We start from the raw sequence: 20359 nt of genomic DNA, 5'->3' as shown, positions 1-20359 counted from the left end.
TAACTTATGCTGACTGTCCAATAAGCAAATTAGTTTGCTTGAGTTGCTAACCTGTATAAAAGAAGTCATCCTCTGGGACATCTAGTCCTGGAAATTTTATGAGAATTGTTAATGTTTTTAGCAGAATGTACCCTATTACCTATACCATGTTCCTCCTCCTCGGTCTTCTGTTTTTAAAACAACAAACAAACAAACAAACAAACAAACACCGACTTCTCTGGAGTTGGAGAGTCAGCTCAGAGGTAAAGAGCACTGGCTGTTCTTCCAGAGGACCCAGGTCCCACACGCCAGCTCACAACTGTCTGTTACTGTAGTTCCAGGACATCTTCTGGCCTCTGAGGTCACTAAGCACATATATGGTACACAGACATACATGCAAACAAAGCACCCATCCATAAAAAATAAAAATATAAAAAATGTTTCAAAGCTTCTATATCCTGCACGTCAGCACCTATCTTATACATGATTTGGTGGCCGCCGGGGCGGCCAGCTCCCTTCCACGGAGCTGTCTTTATCTTGCCTATCTTTTGTAGCTGTGGCACCAGGCTAAGACTGACTTTCTACTTCATTTCACGTGGGTTGAGATACTGGTGGCCTAGCTCAGAGCTTATGAAGCCTTTCACTCATGACCCCTTTATGCCTGCGCAGGGAATGTTTACACATTGCTGCAATAAAATACCCTATCGAAAGCAACTTAGGGAGGAAAAGTTTGTCTTAGCTTCCAGTGCAAGATCCACCCACAATAGTTGGCGAGTCAAGGCAGCAGGAGCTTGAAAAGCAGCAGCTGGTCAGATTATGTCCACAGAGCAGAAGAGCAATGGGTACAGGCTCGCTGGTGCTCAGCCTGCTTTCTCCTGTTTATACACTGCCGTCTTCATAAGTGTGCGGCTAGTTATATAAGATAGGGCTGCACATGTAGATGGGAGGGGCCTGTGCTTCTACCCGAAGCCATGTTGATGTCTATCATTCATGCTGCTGTGGAGGGCCAGGTCTGGGTTGGCCCTATCCATGGCCTGTGTTACCACAGAAGACCATGAGCATGTCTGGGGTATGTGCTGCCACCAGGAGCCACGTTGATGTGAGCGGCCTGTGTGACCACCTGTGGCCATGTTGGGGTCCCCGGCCCTGTCATGTTAATGTCATTGGCTTGTGTTTCCACCGAGTACTATGATAGTATCTATGGTCTGTGCTGTGGCAGAGGGCCGTGTTGATGTCCACAGTCTGTACTGCCACTGGAGAACATGCTGAGGTCCAGGGTACATGCTGACGCTGGAGACCATGGTCCATGCTGTCACCAAAAACCATATAGAAGCCCATGATTCATGTTCCCACTGACTGTGAAGTTCAAAGCTACTTTTGCAGTAGTATCAATGACTGCTAATATACAGATGAGAAAGAGGGACAGAGAAGGCTTCTGTGACAACCGCTACTCCCACCCCACCCCCAAAAGAACCAGCCTACACAGAAAGCCATGAAAGAGAACTTATAAAAATTGTGATGACGATACTGAAGTACAGTTCTCTGTAATTGATTGGTTCTTGTGGGGGTGCGTGCAGGGAAGATTCAGTTTTCTTTAAGGGGCTGGCATGGGAGGGAATTTGACCATGCTCCAGTAAGTGTATTGCAAATACAAATGGGATTACTTTTTCCTCTTCTTTGTGTGTGTGTGTGTGTGTGTGTGTGTGTGTGGTCACAAGGGTGGGAGATGGCCCTGGAAGGACTGGGAGGTTGGTGTGACCAGGGTGCACGATGTGAAATTCCTGAATAATCAATAAAAATGTTTTAAAGGGGGAAATATACAAAAAAGATATGGCTGTAGGCAAGCCTGTGGGGCATTTCTTAATTAGTGATTGATGCAGGAGGGCCTATCCTATTGTCAGTGAGGCCACTCCTGGGCTTGTGGACCCTGGTTCTGTAAGACAGTACATAGTGCACTGAGAAAACCTGTAGGCAGAGCTCTTCCATGGCTTCTGCTTCAGCTCCTGCCTTCCGGTTCCTGCACTGCTTGACTTTCCTTCTTCCAATGATGAACAGTGATGTGGAAGTGTAAGTCAAAAAAAAAAAAACCCTTTACTCTCCAGTCTACTTTGGTTATGGTGTGTCATCATAGCAATAGGAACCCTAACTAAAACAATAAGTGTATAAAACAGGCTCAAAAATCAATTTTTTACTGACATATGTAATAAAAGATTTTACTTTAGAGCAACTCTTTAGATTCTGGTTACTCTTCAGATTGTATTAAGCTTTCAATGTGTTTGTAGTGGTGGGATACACAAATGCCCTGGCATGCATATGGAGGTCATAGACAGTTTGCTGAAGTTGGTTCTCTTCTTCTATCATGTAGATTCTGGGGATCAAACTCAGGTTGTCAAATACAGTGGCAGGCATCTTACAGTTGAGCAGGCATCTTACAGTTGAGCAGGCAGGCTCAACTGGCTCCAACTCAAAACCTTTTAAAACAATTCTTTGGTATATGTTTAATTTTGTCATTGACTAAAAATGTAAAGAAATACATTTATTTTAACAAAATAATTAAATCTTGGCTGAATATTTGGTACTGCAGAATTAAAGCATTATCTTCAGTGTTTTCTCAGGTTTATCCACATTTTAATTTTATAATCAGTGCTGAAGTTACCACTTCACATAAACACATAGTCCAAAATGGCAGAAATATGTCAAGGGCCATTTCAGAAAGTGTTGAAAATTCTATCCAACTCCCAAGCCAAAACTCATTTAACAATGCTTTATTAAACTTAAGTCAGCAATTTAAACAGCAATTTTTCAAATACAAGTTCTCACACAATCCAGTCAAAGACATAGTAATTTTGATACATGTTGACGAATGATGGTAGGAGAGATTAAAAGCCTTTGTTTTTTGTAATTAAATCAGTATGTTTCTATAAGGGCAGAAAACTTTACATGCACAGTGAAAGAAAGCACTGTAGTTCATCACATGCGACAGGCTTGAGCCTGAGCCAAGCTGCTGCAGGCAGTGTTCCTTGCATTGTGTGGCCAGCATGTGTAGTGAGGAAGATAACATGTGTGTTCAGGAAGAAGCCTGCCCTGAAATCTGTATGATGCAAACAGCCAGTGTTGTGAAAGATGCCCTGGGCTCACCATACATTTACTTTCAAGTTAATTTTGAGTCATTTGATTTAGAAACCTTTCCATGATCCCACAGTCTGTTGCCAGCTACAGTTTCTGAAGCTGTGATCTCACTATGATCACATCATAAACCCCTGACCTGCTCCCCTTTGTATAGAACAGCCCCACTTTTTACGGGGCACCACATCCTTTGTCAGTCCCAACTTGTGCTGATGCTGCAGGCCAAAGCCACCATGCCCTCTCATAAGGCTTCCCAGCATATACAAGTAATGGTCCAACACCCAGTCCTAAAAACACCACCCCAAGTGAATCCTTCTCAAGGATTTAAAACCATAATGAAGTCTTTTCCTATTTTTTACTTTCCTGTAGCTTTGGACACCCTTGGTATTATCATTTGGTTATCATTGTTGTTGTGTGTGATGTGTGCCACATGTGCTGGTCAGAAGACACCGTGATGGAGTCCATTCTCTCCACTTCTTCCTTGAGGTGTGATCTGGGGATTGAACCGGGCCATGTGGCTTGAGCGGCAAGCGCTTTACCCACTGAGGTAGCCCCTTGATTTTTTTTTTTTTGTATGATTTTTAATTTTAGACAGGGTTGCCAATTTAGTGTTTAATGACTGACAAGTTACTATGAAACTTCTGGATAATTTGACTAATACTGTTTCTCTGATCTGCAGTGTAATAATTGCCACTCCTTAAACTATTCTGTGAAAAGGGACCTGTTTGTGCACTGTCCTTCCCAAGCCTTCCCACTTGGGGACATTTGCATGCGTGGTGGCTCCAGGGACAGAATCGCTCCTTTGGGAGAACCCCATGCTAATCCGGTTCTCAGCAAGTGAGGCCTGCAGCTGCCCTGTCTGGTGCCATCCCCTGTGCGCGCACCCCTGATGTGTCTCTGGCCTCGGTCTGGGATACTTTACTCTGTGTTTCTTAGGTGCTTTTCGATGGCATCATCAGAGCAGCCCTGATTGCTCAAAGTCAGACTCCATCATCTCTAGCCTTTGCTGTGTGTCATTTAGAGGGACAGGAGACTTCCTTCAGCTGCTACTGTTGTGCCTCTACATCCCCCAGAGGGAGATCATCTGGAGTTTGAAAGCACAGAGTAGCCCCAGAAGAGAATAGAAAATTATTTGAAAACTGGACGGTAGGCTCATAGAGGTGACAATCTCAGTCTGGAGAAAAAAACCACAGACAGTTTCATGTCATAGCACCAAGAGTCTCATAAGGTGATGCTCAATTTCCCCAAGCTATAATGCAGAATTACCCGATGAAACAAACAACATGCTGGTCATAATTGCCAACCATGAGCATCTGCTCTAACCACATCTGAAATAAAGGGAAAGATGCCGTTACATTGCATTTCGTTTTGTGATACTGGGCATAAACTAGGTCTATGAACCCAGGGCATCATATGTGCCAGGCAACTCCTCTACCACTGAGCTACACACACTCTCAGCCCTAGGATTAGACTTCACCAGAGAACAGAAAGCTGAAACAGAGGAATGTCAATATCCCAGGACTGAAAGACAACAGCATAACCTGAGAAAGCAAACTCTACCAGGTGGCTTAGCAGCAGGTGGAAATGCCAGAGAGACCCTAGGAAAAGGTCTAGAATTTATCCAACAGGGAAGTGCAGAGAAAGAAAAAGGAATTTAGTGGCTTGGGGCAAAGTTAGCAGGGCTTGTACATCCATATAGGAGTAGAGAGATAGCTGAACACAGAAACGTTGTTTGAGAAGAAGTGCTGTGCTCAGAACTTAACAAATCGAGGGAAACAAACCTGTGTTAACCTCCACCAGAGGTTCGACAACTTGAACATGGCTAAGGAACCACAGAAGCAAAGGACCGCAGGAAAGAAAGGAAGACGAGAAGAAAGGCCAGGTCAAAAGAATCAGTTGCATAGTATCAGAGAAGCAGGATCTGAAGCTTCTTCCTCAAAAGAAAAATTAAAAACAAAAGCATAAAAGCTAGCCAATCCCCTGAAGCTCACCCCCAAACAAAAACAACCAAGATAAACAACAAACAACAAAAACAACCAAAACCAAACAACAAAAACCACCAACAACAAACAACAACAAGAAACAACACCAACAACAAACAATAACAACAAACAACACCAATCAACTTCCTTTTTTCCCCAGCATTCTTTGTGCATCAATGCCCTTCAGGTCCTATAACCATGAGACCAAGGCCAGGAGGCCCAGCACTGCAAGGGAAAGAGAGAGTTCATCAGAAATAAAGGCCAAGTGTGGTTTTGACTGGAAGACACAGAAGCTGAAGCCAAACACCTAATGCCACAGGCACTCTGAAGGCAACATGCCATCTCCAGGACTGTGTGAACATAAATGACCTGATTCTAATGCCTTTTATTACTGGTTTGTTAAAACAGGGTCTCAGTCCAACCGACCTGGCCTGGAACGCACTATGTAGCCAAAGCTGTCCTCAAACTCAAGCCAATCCTCAGCGCTGGGGAAGAATGATCAATAATGTAACTCTAAAATCTGCAAATGAGGGAACCAGGGAAGATATGATCAAGATATGGTATATATACATTTGTCTCATAAAGAATATTTTTGAAATTTGCAAATCATAAGGCTAAATTATGTCAACCGTAACATTGTCCCTTTTGGTCTGTCTTATGTGTGACTATACATCAATATGTATTCCCTGCACTTGTTTATTTGTATACTGCTTACATGCTACTAAATTGGTTGATAAGTTACTGCTCATACAAATCGAAGGTGTAAAATCAGTACAGATATTCTCCTTAGTTCAGAGTGTATCCAGACTTTTGGGCAAAAGTCCTGGCTCGTGTAATCCAATAGGTTAGACTTAGCCAAATGGCCAATATGCCCGTTAAAAAGACAGAATGACAAGGGTTAAGAAAAAGATATTCAAGCCATGTGGGTGTGTTGGAGGTTGGGCAGAGAGAAAAATCCAATGACCCCAAGTCTATCGTCAGGGTTATAACCTGAAAAAGAGAAAAATGGGGTAAAAACATGAATAATTTACATTCTGTCTAACAGTGAGACAACAGGTTGAATTCTTTCCCAGAATCCCTCACCAGCATTCTGACTGGGGTAAGATGGAATTTTAAGGTAATATTAATTTGCATTTCACTGGTCGCTAGTGATGTTGAACACTTGAAAATGTTTACTTGCCATTGGTATTTCTTCTTTTTCTCTTTTACTATTGAATATACTGCACATTCCATGATGCTCATGTGGAAATCAGAGGACAACTCCTGGTGGTCAACTCTATCTTTCTACCTGTGGATCCTGTGGATCAAGCTCAGGTTGTCAGCCTGGGCAGTCAGTGTCTTTAGCCATAGAGTCATTTCACCAGCTATTTCCATCGATTTTGAAAAAAACAGTTTGATTTTGATTCTTGCTTGGTTAAAATGCCTGTTTCCTTCATTCACTATCTTTACTTCTTTAGGTCACAGTGCGTCCTTGAGAATTTTAACACTGGGGATAATACTTTTATTAACCAGATTAAGAGAATTAATAATGTTACCAAGATCTGGAGGCTTTCCCTCTTCTCTAAAAGACTTCGTCCTACTCAGCCTTACCTTCGTCAGATCCTAGAAGGAGCCTTTCCCATAACTAGGGATATCCATAACTAGAACCAAATTTCTCTTGCACTATCATTAGCCTTTAGGATCCATTTACTGCTCCCTCATAAGCTTCTGGATGAGTGATTTCAATGGGATGCTGGGCATGACCTGACTCCCACAGTAGATGAAGGGACGGGCTCTAGCAGGCTCCAGTACAGCAAGCATTGGAGACAGGCTTGGCCCCTTTAAGCCCCTTTCTGCCCCTTGCTAAAAATGTTACATTCCTAAAGCTAGCCCCCAAGGTCTGCAGCCTTACCTGGCCGCTGACTCATGTCTGAGCTAAACGACCAGGATCCAACAATCAAAATTCATTGTTTGCCTAACATACCCGGACAGAATTTACCAGCTTACCCCTGAACAGACACCCCCTTTTCTCCTTAAAAGCACACTCCTACAGAAACACTTTCTCTTGTTGTCCTGCTTTTCTTGCTTGCTTGCTCTTGCTGCTGCTGCTGCCGCCCCCTTTGCCCCTGTCCCTGCCCCGCTTTCCCCTCTGGGGTAATAAATCTTTGTGTTGAGAGTTTGGTATCTGCATACGTCCTGTACCCAGTTCTGATGTGGGGCTCGGTTGTGGGGACAACCTTCCTTTCAGTAAGGTCTCTATAGGTTCTGTGAGACGTTTAAGGGTTTTTGTTGTTTGAGACACAGTATCTCTATGTAACCCTAGCTTCCCTGGAATTCACTGTGTAGACCGGGCTAGCTTTGAACTCACGGAGCTCTACTTGCCTTTGCCTCCTGAGTGATGGGATCAAAGGTGTGCACCTCCAAGCCTGGCTTGTTATTTTAAGTTTTCCTCCTTCTCAGCAACTGTGTTTCTTTGGATATTGGCTTCAGAGTACACTGTTGAACTGTGTTTGTTCCTCTGTCCCTATTTTAGGTCCCTGCATGTCATTCACTGTGTCTCGACTTCTGTGTTCCTTCAAAAACTTACATAAAATCAATACATTTTGATGTAGCTCAGGCCAGCCTTGAACTCACTTTGTACCAGAGACTTAGGCTGACCTTCCATTTTTAGCTCTGGCTCCTCAACTTCCCAAGTGCTGTTGTGTTCTAATTTGAAGATGATGCTGGGGAGTGAACCCAGGGCTTCGTGCATGCTAGCCTGGCGTTCTACCAACTAAGTTCCATCCTCAGCCAAAACAGCGTCCAATGCTAGAACGAATGTGTGAAACTCCAGTGCTGTTCAGAGGCTCAACGCACCAGACAGCAATTTCCTCACGAGTTTGCCTGGCTTCCCACAGCCTTTGTCCACTTTAATAACTTGAAGCTCACTTCCTTAGCTCATTGGAAATGTCTGTGCTAGCAGTGCTAAGAAAATTCAAATAGCTTCATTCCTCAAACCTGAAACCATCCTCACCAAGCAGCCCTGACTGCTGTCTTCTACCTTCTGTTACTGTGGTCTGGCCCCTGAGGTGACTAACTACATGTATTTGTCTTTTTGTAATTGACTCACTTCATTCAGTAGAATGCCCTTGAGTGGGTGAAATACTTGTATATGGTTTAAAACTACATGACCTTCCTCGTTGTATTATGGTCTCCATAAAATCAGAAGTGGGCCTGGAGAGATGGCACCATGATTAAGAAAGAGCACCTGCTCCTCCCTCAGAGGCCCAGGGTTTGGTGTCTGTGGTCTCCCTCCCCAAAGCCCGGAAGCCCGGACAGTAACGCAGCGCTGTAGAAGCAGCTACATTCAGTAGCTCCACCTCTATTTGCAAGAAGGAAGTTTCTGATTGGACTGTTATACTGACGGAGTTTGGGGGAGGGATTTGCCCCAAGTGTTTTTACCTGTTGCGGGAACAGAGGCATTAACATTAAAAGAACCAAGATGGCTGAGCAGAGAGTCTCCCGTCTAATTTTTACCTTTCCACGTGGGTAGGTATATCTGTGGCCACTCTCTCATATCTCCTTTAATCTTTTCCTGTCCTTATCTTGCTCCTAATTCAAGAAGGACTCTTTTAATCCTTTTCATGTTGGATCTAGACTTCAACAGGTGTCCAGCACCCAGGCAGGGGACTGAATTGCCTATAACTACAGCTCTGCCCAGACGATACAGCACCTTCTTCTGACCTCTGCAGGCACCCCTACAAGTGGCACACACACATACACACACATAGAAACACACACACACACACACACACACACACACACACACACACACACTTTTTTAACTTAAAAAACAATCCTAAGAATCCATTATGGTGAATTCGTAGTTTTAATTGTCTTCTGAGGTTCCATGACAAATGCTGCTCAGCACTGAAGAGAAGAAAAAAAAGAGTTGTGCAGTGGATTTTTTTTTTGCAAAACACTTCAGGTAAAGAAGTGATATCCAATATACAGACAGAACTTAATACAAAAATTAGGCAACTTAAAAGTGGAGAAAATAGGGCTGGACAGATGGCTCAGCCGTTAAGAGCTCTGACTGCTCTTCCAAAGGTCCAGAGTTCAAATCCCAGCAACCACATGGTGGCTCACAACCACCCGTAATGAGATCTGATGCCCTCTTCTGGAGTGTCTGGAGACAGCTACAATGTACTTAAATATAATAAATAAATCTTAAAAAAATGGAGAAAATATCCTAATATATTTCATCATAGAAAATACACAGAGGTGATTAAGCATTCAGAAGGAACTTAGCAATGTGTACCAGGAACTATAAATTAGATGCAGCCATGGCATCTACTGCATACCTATGAGAAGAGCACACAGATGCCACCAGCCTTGGCATGCACTGCACATATCCATGAGAACAGCCAAGTACAGAACACTGAAGCCCCCAGCCATAGTGTCCATTGCATACCTATAAAACAGCCAGCACACAACACTGAAGCCCTCAGCCTTGGTCTCCACTGCACACCTATAAAACAGCCAGCACAGAACACTGAAGCCTCCAGTGCTGTTGTACTGCAATAGAAACACTCCCTCAGTGCTGATTGGAATATATTCTGAGATATATCCTCCTCTTGTGGAGGAGAGTCTGGTAGTTTCTTGGGAAAGACAAAACCCGCAGAGGCCACCATTTATGAACGGTTGCTAGGGGTTTCGGGAGGAGAAGATGAGTAGGTGGAGAGTCAGGAGTTTGGGGCAGAGAGAATTCTATTAGTTTGTAGAACCTTTATGATGTGGTTTGTGCCGTTTTCTGTTTGCCTAAACCTGTAGAGCATCCAACACAAGCAGTGACCCTTAATTTAAACTATGAGCTAGATTTTAATTAACATATTAAAATATGCTAATATGTAACCAATACACCCTACAATCTTGCTACGTTAAAAACGGAGGAAATGGGTAGTGCTGGGAACATTATTTTTTTGTTCAATATTTTTTTCAATTTTGTTCATTTTTTGCTCAATATTTTCTGTAAGCCTAAAAATGCTCGGATACTTTGCTTTAGAAATCAATGTCTTGAGCATCTTTTGCTGCTCTCCTTTTGCCCACTTTAAACAAAACACACCAAACCCAGAACCTGACTTGGGCCTTATTCCCCCTTCCTTTTTCTCTGCTTAGTTCGCGCGGCCCGTTCATTTCCTTCTCTACTGAAAGTAGCCACCAGCAGAGGTTGCTAGCAGGCAGGCATTGGACGTGTTCAGAGGCCTTCCTGTGGGACACTGCTTCAGCTTTGACAAGCCAGCACCACCAGAGAGCAGTTCAGGGCAGGATCTTACCCGAGGTCCTTACAAGAGGGCTGCATGAACATTCTCAATGCAGAAGACAGCCTTTCTGAACTCCGGGTAGCTGGGCGAGCACCTCATTTTCTAGGAGGTGTTATGAGGGAGCTGATGGCACTTATTTCTTCACACCCCCACAGAGGCCCCACAAAAGCAGGGAATCAGAGGACACTTGTTCTACTTCAGAACTGATGAGTGATTAGGTTAGGCTTAATTTTGTGTTTTAGGACACTTTCAGGGACATGAGAAAGTGGGCCAAAATATTAACAGCTTGCTTCCTTTGAAAATGTCTTTTTCAGAAATATGTTTACATGTATGTATCTGTTTAACTGCACACACTTATGAAATCCTTTCATTCTCAGGTTTGTTTTTACTATCTGCGGGACGCTCACGGTTGCCGGTAGGCTCATTAGCTGTTCTGTCAAGCTCCCATAATAAACTTCTGAATGTGGGCTTGCTCTATTCCCAGAGGTTATCCAAGAAGGGAAGTAGAGAATGTTCTTTTAGAGAGCATGAAGTGGGAAAACGTCTAAAGCTATTTATAGCAGCACTCAGCCATGGAAACCCCAGACTTCTTGTCTATTTATAGTTAGTCTTTGGGTTAAAAGGGTGAAACCAGAAATCTTGAAAATGCCGCTGCTTTTACCCCACAGTGAAGACTGATCAGCTGTCTCTCTGTGGCTGTGATAACCAGAGACTCACTGGAGTGACTCTGGAAGAGGCCGCAAGTACATCTTAACCTAAAAACGTACGTTTGTTCCATCAAAGAGCAACTTTCCCTGCTTACGAGATTATTACTCCAGAGTCTTAAGTTTGCAGACTGCCTTAGAGTTAGAGTCTGTCTGTGGTGTGTGCGATTTCTAACAAGAGGGAATGAGACTGGGCTTATGAAACCTGGATACCAGCACTGAGCTTCCGACACTGGCCCATCACCTGGATAAAAGGAAGGCTGGGAAAAAACACTCCAAACACATCATTCTGTGTGTGTGGTACGTGTGCTCTGTGTGTTGTGTATGTGTGTGTTAATGGGTGTATGGTATATACCTGCATGCACAACATGTGTGTGTACACGTGTGTATGGTGTGTAGGCTGGGTTGATGTTGGGTGCTTCTTCAATTGCTTCATACGCTATCTTTGCAACAGGGTCTCATAGAGCCTGGCTCTCACAAACTCAGCCTGGATGGCTCATCCCCACCTCTCTTGTTCTGCGGTTTCGGATGTGTGCTGCTGTACCTGACCTTTTAAGAAGATGGAGACTCTGCTCTGCATGCTTTCATGGCAAATACTTTACCAATAGAGTTCTCTTTCCCAACCCCTCAAACCATAGCCTTGACATCTTCCTCAGAGACTTAACAGGTTTCAAACATTCCCCCAGGCCACAACAGCAAGCCCTGCTGAGGCCTTGAACACACACCATGGGATGTGTACAAAATCTATAACCAGTGGACCCGAGCAATTGGTGTGCTTGTTTCTTAATATGTTCCTGCCAGGGGCATAAGGACCAGGTCAAAGGTCACTGCTAGAGTACTTGACATTATTGGGTAAGGACAGTAATGAAATGAGGTGGGGGATGTCTTTCCAGCCAGGATCAGTGACTTCCTTGAGATATTAGCTTGTTAAGAATGGGTGATGTTCTAAACAAAGGAAAACTCAAGCGTCAAGGACAATGTAGATGTGGACGGAACAGAAAATCTTGAGATGAGTAAGAATGGGTAAGTGCCGCCACGAGAACACAGCTGACTATCACGTTGCTGGTAACAGCTGGGTCTTTACAAGCGTCCAATTATGACTATTACTATCAAACAGTGCTTTCACAATCTAGTCAGCTTCTTTCTGCATGGGTTAGAAGTAAGGTCAGACCCCGAGCATACGAATGCATCTTTCAGCTACAGCTCCCTTTTCTTCTGCTCGGGTGGCATCACATAGGAACATGCCAGCCTCCTCCTGAGCCTGCCACCCTTCACACCCTTTGAAGATGGGGTTGCTTTACTGTCTCCCTGAAAACCCTCTGTCTGTCTCCTAGTGACCTCAGCTGCATGCTGTCTTATGTCACCCCTGACGACATTGCCCTTCCTTTATAAAGCACTTGTTTCCTGTGGCCACCCTGGTATGTTCCCAGCAGTGTTGCCTTGTCTTGTTGAAGCCACGTGGTTTCCAGGAAGCCAGAAGGAGCTGGTTTCTATTGCACAGAAGGAGCTGGGATGGAGCTCAGTATTTGGAGACCCACAAGAACTACTGACTGTGCACAAAGACAGAACAAGAGAATCACAGTGTCCATGATGCTCAGGTCAAAACGCCATGGCATCTTCTTCATAGAAACATGAAGTTCTATGCTAATGAATCAAGTTCTATGCTAACGAATCAAGCGAGGCGTCACCACGCCTGGGGCAGGAGGGGTCAGTTGCCAGGAAGGAAAGCTGTTTCCTGGATTCCTATGAATGGCCTTGAGATAGATGCCCAGTGAGCCTTGAGATCTTGGGGGAAACTGAGCCCTTCACCAGATAGAGCCCAGTAATACCTTCAGGCTTCTAGGCGAGGCACGTGGATCTTACGCGCTTTTCACATTTCCTTGACGGTTGCACACTTTTGCAGCAAAGCTTGCCTTTGTCATTTACTTGGCATGAAGATACCCTTTTACAACATTCTGCCCCAGTCCTCCTGCAGATCTTTATTAGCACTCCGGCAGGATCAGAAGATGTATTCAGTGCAAATTCTAACTCATGATTTCCTCCCTTCCTTTTCCTTCCCTCCCAGTCCTACCGACCAAAGCCAGGGCCGTGCATATGCAAGAAAAGATGTGGTATGTCCAGATATTACTTTTTTTAAATACAAGGTCTCACTGTGTAGCCCAGGATGTCCTTAACTCTCTATGCAGCCCAGGTTTTCTCTGAATTTATAATCCTCCTGCCTATACCTCTAAGTGCCATTGTTATCAGCAAGTACCACCATGTCTAGCTAAATCCATGATCTTTCTCCCCAGCCTCCTAGTCGTCTCTTACTACTTAGGAAGGTAAAGCTAATCCCTCTCTCTGGCTGCTTTCCCTCTAATCCAGGTCGGGCAGTGAGTCAGTCCTAGTGGCCCTTGCATTAGTTACTCTACTGGGGCTGTACCACCACGACCAAAACTACCTAAGGGGGAATTTACTTTGGCTTACAATTCCAGAAGATTAGGAGTAACTGGGCAGCAGGCGGTGGAGCAGGAAGCTGAGAAGATCCACTGTGGAGATAGACGAAGGTCTAACCCCTTCTTGTAGAGCACAAACAACACACCAAAGTGCTGTTTCCCCCTAGGGTACAACTTGAGGGGCTAAAGCGCGTATTGGGCTTATTTACAGAGTGAGGGAGCGATTACTTACAGGATCGTGGGTGGTCCCAAAGCAGCCGGGGTACCAGGAAGTCCCAGCATGGATAACAATGGATAACCATGGAGGGCATAGATGGACTTTTTCCTTCAGTTACCCTTCCACAGCCTGTACACACCAGCACCCAGAGAGAATGAGGCCATGTGTGATTAGGGCAAAATTTCATACAAATGTCCGGGAAGTGCAGAGGGGAATCACAGATGAGGGTCCAAACACTCCCTACTCTTTTCTCAGACAGTTGACAAGCCCAATCTTGGGGAATTCATAAGAGCAGGGTTATGGCTGTTCTGATGAAGCTGACGGCTCTTAATCTCAAGAGGATCCTCTTCTTGGTACATTGTATTTACTAAAGTGTTTCTGGTTGACCACGTTAACCGTGGAACTCTGAGAACTCCGCTGGTCCTGTTTCTGGTTATGTTGCTGAGCCAAGAGCTTTATTAAATGGGGATGTAATAAACACAGGGGCATGCTCCTTGCAGGCTGAGGAGCTCCCACTGTGGACCTGCACTGTTCCTCCCACTGTACCTCCTCTCTGCTCCTGCACCTCTGATTGTATTAGCACAATCCAATTTAGACGGGACGTGGAGTCCTTCACACAACTTTAACTTCTCTCCAGTCTACCCTCTATTGCCATTTATTTGCTTCTACTCGTGGCTTGGAAAATTTTTGTCTATTTCATTTAAAGTATGCAGCCATAGTGTTTAATTCATTTATTATGTTTGTCCCCGAGGGGCAGCTTATCTTGTTAGGCAGAGTGAGCATTTGTTACTTGTTAATTCTATGCAACCTCAAAGTTAGCATTACATTCTGAGACGACTCACATGGTACAAAGTAAATGTATTGGTTTGGGCTAAATCTTGCTCTCTCTCCCTCCCTCGGAGTCTCTATTAGTTACTAAGGTTTAATTGTTGCCTCCTGGCAAGCTACTTCGGGAGGCATTTTGAAAAGGAAATTGCATTCTAGATGCAGGGACTGCTTAGGGCTGGAATATTTTGGATTTATAAGGGTACAGTTTCGGTGCCAAGACATGTTCCCTCCTGCACATGTGTACTGTCACAGAGATATCCCTAGGGTGATGGGGAAGGGTGGGTGGCTACAACACGAAGTCTATACATTGGTTTCATTGAGGATGGGTCATTGGGGCAGGAGGCAAGATACTATGGAGTGGCAGGAACTGCTCTATGGAAAGCCTTTCAGAAGCATGTCTGGAAAAAACATGGACTTTGGAATCACTTAATTGAATCAGAGTCCCCCGCCTCTGTCACTGAGAAGGGGATGATGCTGGGCAAATTACTATCCCTAAGAGCAGACCTGTGCTTGTTCCAGACCTCCTGCTCTGTGGGCTCCAGGAGGCAATTAGGGAACTCCCTCAGCATGGAGGCCCCAAATCCTTCCATCTGTGGTACTAATCTAAAAAGACCGTCTACCCTCAGGTGAACTATTGCTCCAGAACATTAATAAAGATGGCCAAGGAATGGAGCTCTGACCTGGGAACACACCTGTACTCTCCCAACCGGCCTGAACTGGGAAGAGACCTGAGGCAGAATGTGGTGGGGCTGCAGCAGAGCAAGTCAGAAGAGGAAGCTTGCACAGAGCTGGAAGGGTACCTGAGGCACAAAGCTAGTGTGGGACCGAGCATGGGAGGGAGGGAAAGCCGTGTCCTTTCTCCGAAAGCCGGATGCTCTTGATCCAAATGTTACTTTCCTTCCAAAAAAGAGCGAAAAGGGGGGAGTAAGAGTGAGCTGAAAGCTGTTTCTACCGCCATCGATGCCCTCTGTACCCTCTTTATCTCTAGATCCGAGAGCTCACTGGATGACCAATACCACAGACGGTCTGCAGCCTTCACACACCACCTTTAACTATACACATCACATACATCCATGAGAACATCTAATCTGTAAATTGGGCACAGAAGAGATTAATGATAAACTAGAATCAGTATAACAATATGCTGTAAGTCACATGGTCTCAAATATATTTTGAAACCCTTATGTGTATGTGTGTGTGTACAGGTCAGAGAACAACCTTCTCAAAAAAGTGCTTGTTTTTATCTTACGTGTATGAGTTTTTGACTGCTTGTATTTATGTATGACATGTGAATGAATGCCTTGGTACCCATGGAAGCCAGAAGAGGGTGTCACGTCCTCTGGAACCAAATTACAGATAGTTATAAGCTGAAGTGTGGGTGCTGGGAACCAAACCTGGGTTCTCCATAAGAGCAAGACATGCTTTTGAGTCCTCGATCAAGCTTCCAGAGGACAACTGTTGGGAGCTGGTTCTCTCCTCTCACCATGTGGGTCCAGGAATGGAAAGGATGGCGGGCTAGGCAGTAAGCACCGTCCCAAACTGAGGGATCGCACTGGCTCCTCTTTTAGTGTATTTATACACTGTATTCATCCTTCTAATGAGGATGTGAGATGAGGAAATACTTACACAAGGGAAACAATATAGCACTAGCCTACTGTACAAGGATTCGCTGAACACAGCACTATCGTATCACAGGATTTGATCTCATAATTGAGAGCTACTGGGTGACTGACAGGCAGGAGGTGTATACAATGAGGATACACTGGTCCAAAAAGCATAATTTGCACCCTGGTTGGGACAGAGTGGGATGATGGGAGATCTTGGCCTACTGCTTAGAATGGCATGGAATTTAAAACTTGTTATTTCTAGAAATTCCCCTTAATATTTTTAGATCATGGCTGAGGGTGGATAACTGAGACCAGCAAAAGCCAAGCCATTGGATCTCTTGTGTTTCCTTTCGGAACAAGAGAGAATGCTCTTGTGGCGTTGACCGATGCGGCTGGGAACAGTACGGTGATGAAGCTGTAGGGAAGCATAGATGCTTCCATTCAACTTCTTTTTACTCACTGATGTCTTGAAACTAAAAAAAGAAGCCAATCTCAGGGGTGATGTGTGGCCACTTACCACGGCCTTAGACCCCACAAAGATTAGCAAGTTGGGTGAAAATAGCTTAAACAGATCTCAATGCTGGGACTGCATGTATACATAGAGAGGACAGAGGCTCAGACTAAAGCACTTGGACTGGCTCCCAATGAAGCTCGGCTGTAGCTGTACACCTCCCCCCCCCCCAAAGTCCTCTTGTGCAGCAGGAGGCTCATCTTTCCTGTCTCTACCCCTAGGGACTACAGCTCTGGTGTTGGGTGAGCCGAGACGGTCTGAGGGCCACAATGCCTTCTAGACTGGTTGATTTGCCATATACAGTGGATGTGCCGGTTCAGGATGCTTGGGCACACTGTTACAAACATCCATCCCACAGATCCCCTTCTTTGCCTCTGTGGAGGGCACTGGCTGGCATCTTCTGTGGAGGACACTGTGTCCTGGCAGCTAACCTCCCTAGACAAGGTTCTAGAGCACCGTAGAGCTAGTGACTCAGCCCAACTCAGATGTATAGGATTACTCTATTAACTCCGTGGAGGGGTGTGGAGCAGAAAAGGAGTCCATGTCACTTCAGATCTAGCATGTTGAAAGCTACAAGAACTTCCTGGATATCATAGAGAAGACCTGGAAGCCGGTGGCTCTTTAGCAGACAGTCTTCTCATCTACATCCTACCCACTGACCTTGAGGCACCAGATCCTGAACCACTTTCCCCCTTTGGGGGCCCGATTCTTCCCCAGATCCATTACTTATGGTTTTTCTTCTCTCCACAGCCACTGTGGCCGATTCCATTTCTTAGTCTCCCCTCCAGACCCCCAAATTATGTCATTCTAGTGGCCTCCAAAATAGGAATGGTCTTGAGACTGGGAGCACTAAGGTAAAACTGGAAAATCGGAAATTTGAACCTGGGGTAGATGGTGAGCGATGGAGCAGGTGAAAATGTTAGTTACTCACAATCTTCAGGGCTCTCACACCAGTGGGCTGTCCTGTATGGGTCATGGATCCTCCCTCCTCCAACACATGAGTATCTGACCCTCTGGGGCTCCTTCATCACCCTCTGGATGGCTGGCCTACAAGCCAGCCAGCTACTCTGTCCCTGGCCTCTTCCTTTTCCTGGACACTGTAAAGGTTAGAGGAGTGTTGCATAGTTAAGGCATGCTTCCTGGGTGGAGGCCTTAGGGCCTCCTCCCCTCCACAAAGTATCTACACTGTGGAGCTTAACTCCTCATTCCCACACCCTCGCTCAGGCCAGGGGTTGGCTCAGGACAAAGTCTCAGGGATTTAGCAAATAGAGGGTATGGATCTTAAAGTCCAGGTCTGCTCTGAAAATGTTTAAAAACATGGATAATCTAGAGCATTCTTTACTATATCTCAATTATACTATGGATAATAAGTTATATAATGGTCAGTTCAGAAAGCAAATACCCGCTTTGATAGGGTTCTTGTAGACTTCCAAATGCCTGCCTCAGAAACTCATATAGCACACTATAATTTGGGGAGCATTGGTATTTTTTAACTAGTGAGATGTGAGTTGTTGTGTTTGGTTTCTTTTTTCTTTTTTTTTCAGATTGCTCTACTCAGAGTCTAGAGGTGGTCTGTCAGCAACTGTAGCATCCAGCCTGCCAGTAGATTCCAACATTCATGGTGACGCCTTGTGGCTGCTCACTGGAGCCACAGAAATAGGAACCTCTTGTGAAGCTCACTGTCCAGGAGGTAAAAACAAGTTGTCTGCCAAAACTAGAGCAGAGAAAGAGCTGAAGGGAACACACACACACACACACACACACACACACGCACGCACACACACGCACACACACACTACAGTCTGAAGAATTATCCTTTTTTTTTTTTTTTTTAAATCAAAACATCTAATGTCTTTCCTTGCTTCACGACTACATTGAATAACCATTGGTCTGCTTTTGAGTCTCCTTCATTTATCTTTACAAAGTTTGAAGCTATATGTCATCTTCCTTTAGATCTACTTCACAGTCTAAAGTTATGCATGGCCCTAGGGAGATGTCTCAAAACAATGTGAAAACAGGTGGATCCCCCCAAGAGCTTGCAGGACAGTCACACTGGCTAATTGGTGAGCTCAGGTTCAGGCTTCAAAAAAATAAGGTGGAGAGCAACTGAGGGGGACACCCAAGATCAATGCCTGGCTTTCATATGTATAGGCATATAGGTGTGCATGCTTATGCATACTGAGATGTGTGTGTCTGTGTGTGTATGTATATATGTATACACAAAGAAAAAAGTTAACGATTATCTTTCATTCATCTGAAAATGTCTTTTTTCACCTCATGTGTAGAAGTTACTAACATTAGATTTACAATTCCAGATCTGTGAATATTGCCTGGTACATTGAAGAGATCTATTTTCTGTTTACATGCTATCAGAGAAATATAATCAGCCTAATTCATGAGGTTTTTTTTTTTTGCTTTGTCTTTGATGATATGTAATATGACTATAAATAGCTATATGTGAATTCGCTTTTTATTATCTTGCTTAGTATAATACAGTGATTTCTCAGTTATAGGAATATGTGTCATTATTTAGGTGATATTTTAAATATTCTTCAGGATCACTATTGGTTCTCTGTATTTCCTGGAAATTGGTGCTAAGATCAGATTGCAGACCTTTGTCGAGACTCTTGGAGGCATGCTGTCTGCTTCTCTTCTTTTGTTGGTATTTCCGCAGTCATTGATACTGGACCTCCCCCAACCCCTCGTGGATGACTGAACCTTGGTTCTTGTGCATGCTAGGCAAGTGCTCTACCAAGAAACATTCTGAAGGAGGTGGGCAATATTACCACTATCAGGAAGCACCAGATGCCTCACCTTACCTGGTAAGAGCCTCTTTGAGCAGGTCTGTGAACTTTCTAGCTATCACCCAGTAGTCCGTGATGGCTGTCTGTCTGTCTGTCGTGATAAGATGTTCCAAACGCACCTTAACTCTTAGCAAATGTAAAATCAGCCATATAGAGGAGTCTTGCTATAGTTTTATTTAGAAATAGTGCTTTAAGGACTTGCAAACTGGGCACTGAGGAACATTCCGTGTGTGGACAAAGCTAGGAGTTACATGTGTTTCTTTTCTTTTTGGGTTTTCCGAGACAGGGTTTCTCTGTGTAGCCCTGGCTGTCCTGGAACTCACTCTGTAGACCAGGCTGGCCTCGAACTCAAATCTGCTTGTCTTTGCCTTCCAAGTGCTGGGATTAAAGGTGTGTGCCACCACCGCCCGGCCATGTGTTTCTTGTTATATATAGGTGTAGCAGTTTATACACATGAGTCAGTGTTTCATGAGTCTGCCTTCATCATATTGGGACTTCTTTCCTCCTACTTGAGATTCTAATTCTCACATACAGGAGATAATGAAAAACTTCCTTGACTATTGTGTGTGCATATCCACAATGTGGAATGTTAAGGGAAATCACAGCAGTACTGCTGCCATTGCGAACACTGGAAATGTCTGATTGCCGCGTCCACTCCCCAGTCTCCCCCTTCCCTCCGGTTCTGAAGTAGATGTACTGTTTGTTAGAGCTTCTAGCTCCCACCCACTCTACCACTCCTTTTAGTCCTGGGCCCTTGTTTTCTCTCTCTGCCTATTTGCTTATCTCTATTTGCATAACCTCTATTTCCACACCTAACCACCACAGCCTCACTGACTCCTCCTCATCTTGCTTGTCTAGACCTTGGCCCCCGCCCTCTCCCCGCA

At 44.6% G+C, this 20359-nt stretch overlaps 1 protein-coding gene across 11 annotated transcripts in view; it reads left to right on the top strand.

Moving 5' to 3' along the window:
- Angpt2 (angiopoietin 2) overlaps positions 1–20359 on the top strand; it is a 150940-nt gene that overhangs the window by 9302 nt on the left and 121279 nt on the right. For 7 of the 11 annotated variants that reach the window (XM_031339213.1, XM_031339210.1, XM_031339212.1 and 4 more), the window contains 2 exons: positions 18216–18361; positions 19346–19493. The exons of 2 other annotated variants lie outside the window; for them this stretch is intronic. Coding sequence is in view for 1 of the 9 variants with exons in the window: in XM_031339207.1 (XP_031195067.1) it covers positions 18216–18361 (146 nt within the window). In the remaining 8 variants the exon portion in view is untranslated. Of the gene's footprint in view, positions 1–18215; positions 18362–19345; positions 19494–20359 lie in introns of those variants that run through there. 2 more of the 11 variants (XM_031339207.1, XM_031339217.1) reach the window with 2 other exon arrangements.

The sequence above is a fragment of the Mastomys coucha genome, unplaced genomic scaffold (genome assembly GCF_008632895.1).
Source record: "Mastomys coucha isolate ucsf_1 unplaced genomic scaffold, UCSF_Mcou_1 pScaffold22, whole genome shotgun sequence".
NCBI classification, from domain to species: domain Eukaryota; kingdom Metazoa; phylum Chordata; class Mammalia; order Rodentia; family Muridae; genus Mastomys; species Mastomys coucha.
This window is presented reverse-complemented; position numbering and strand designations above follow the sequence as displayed.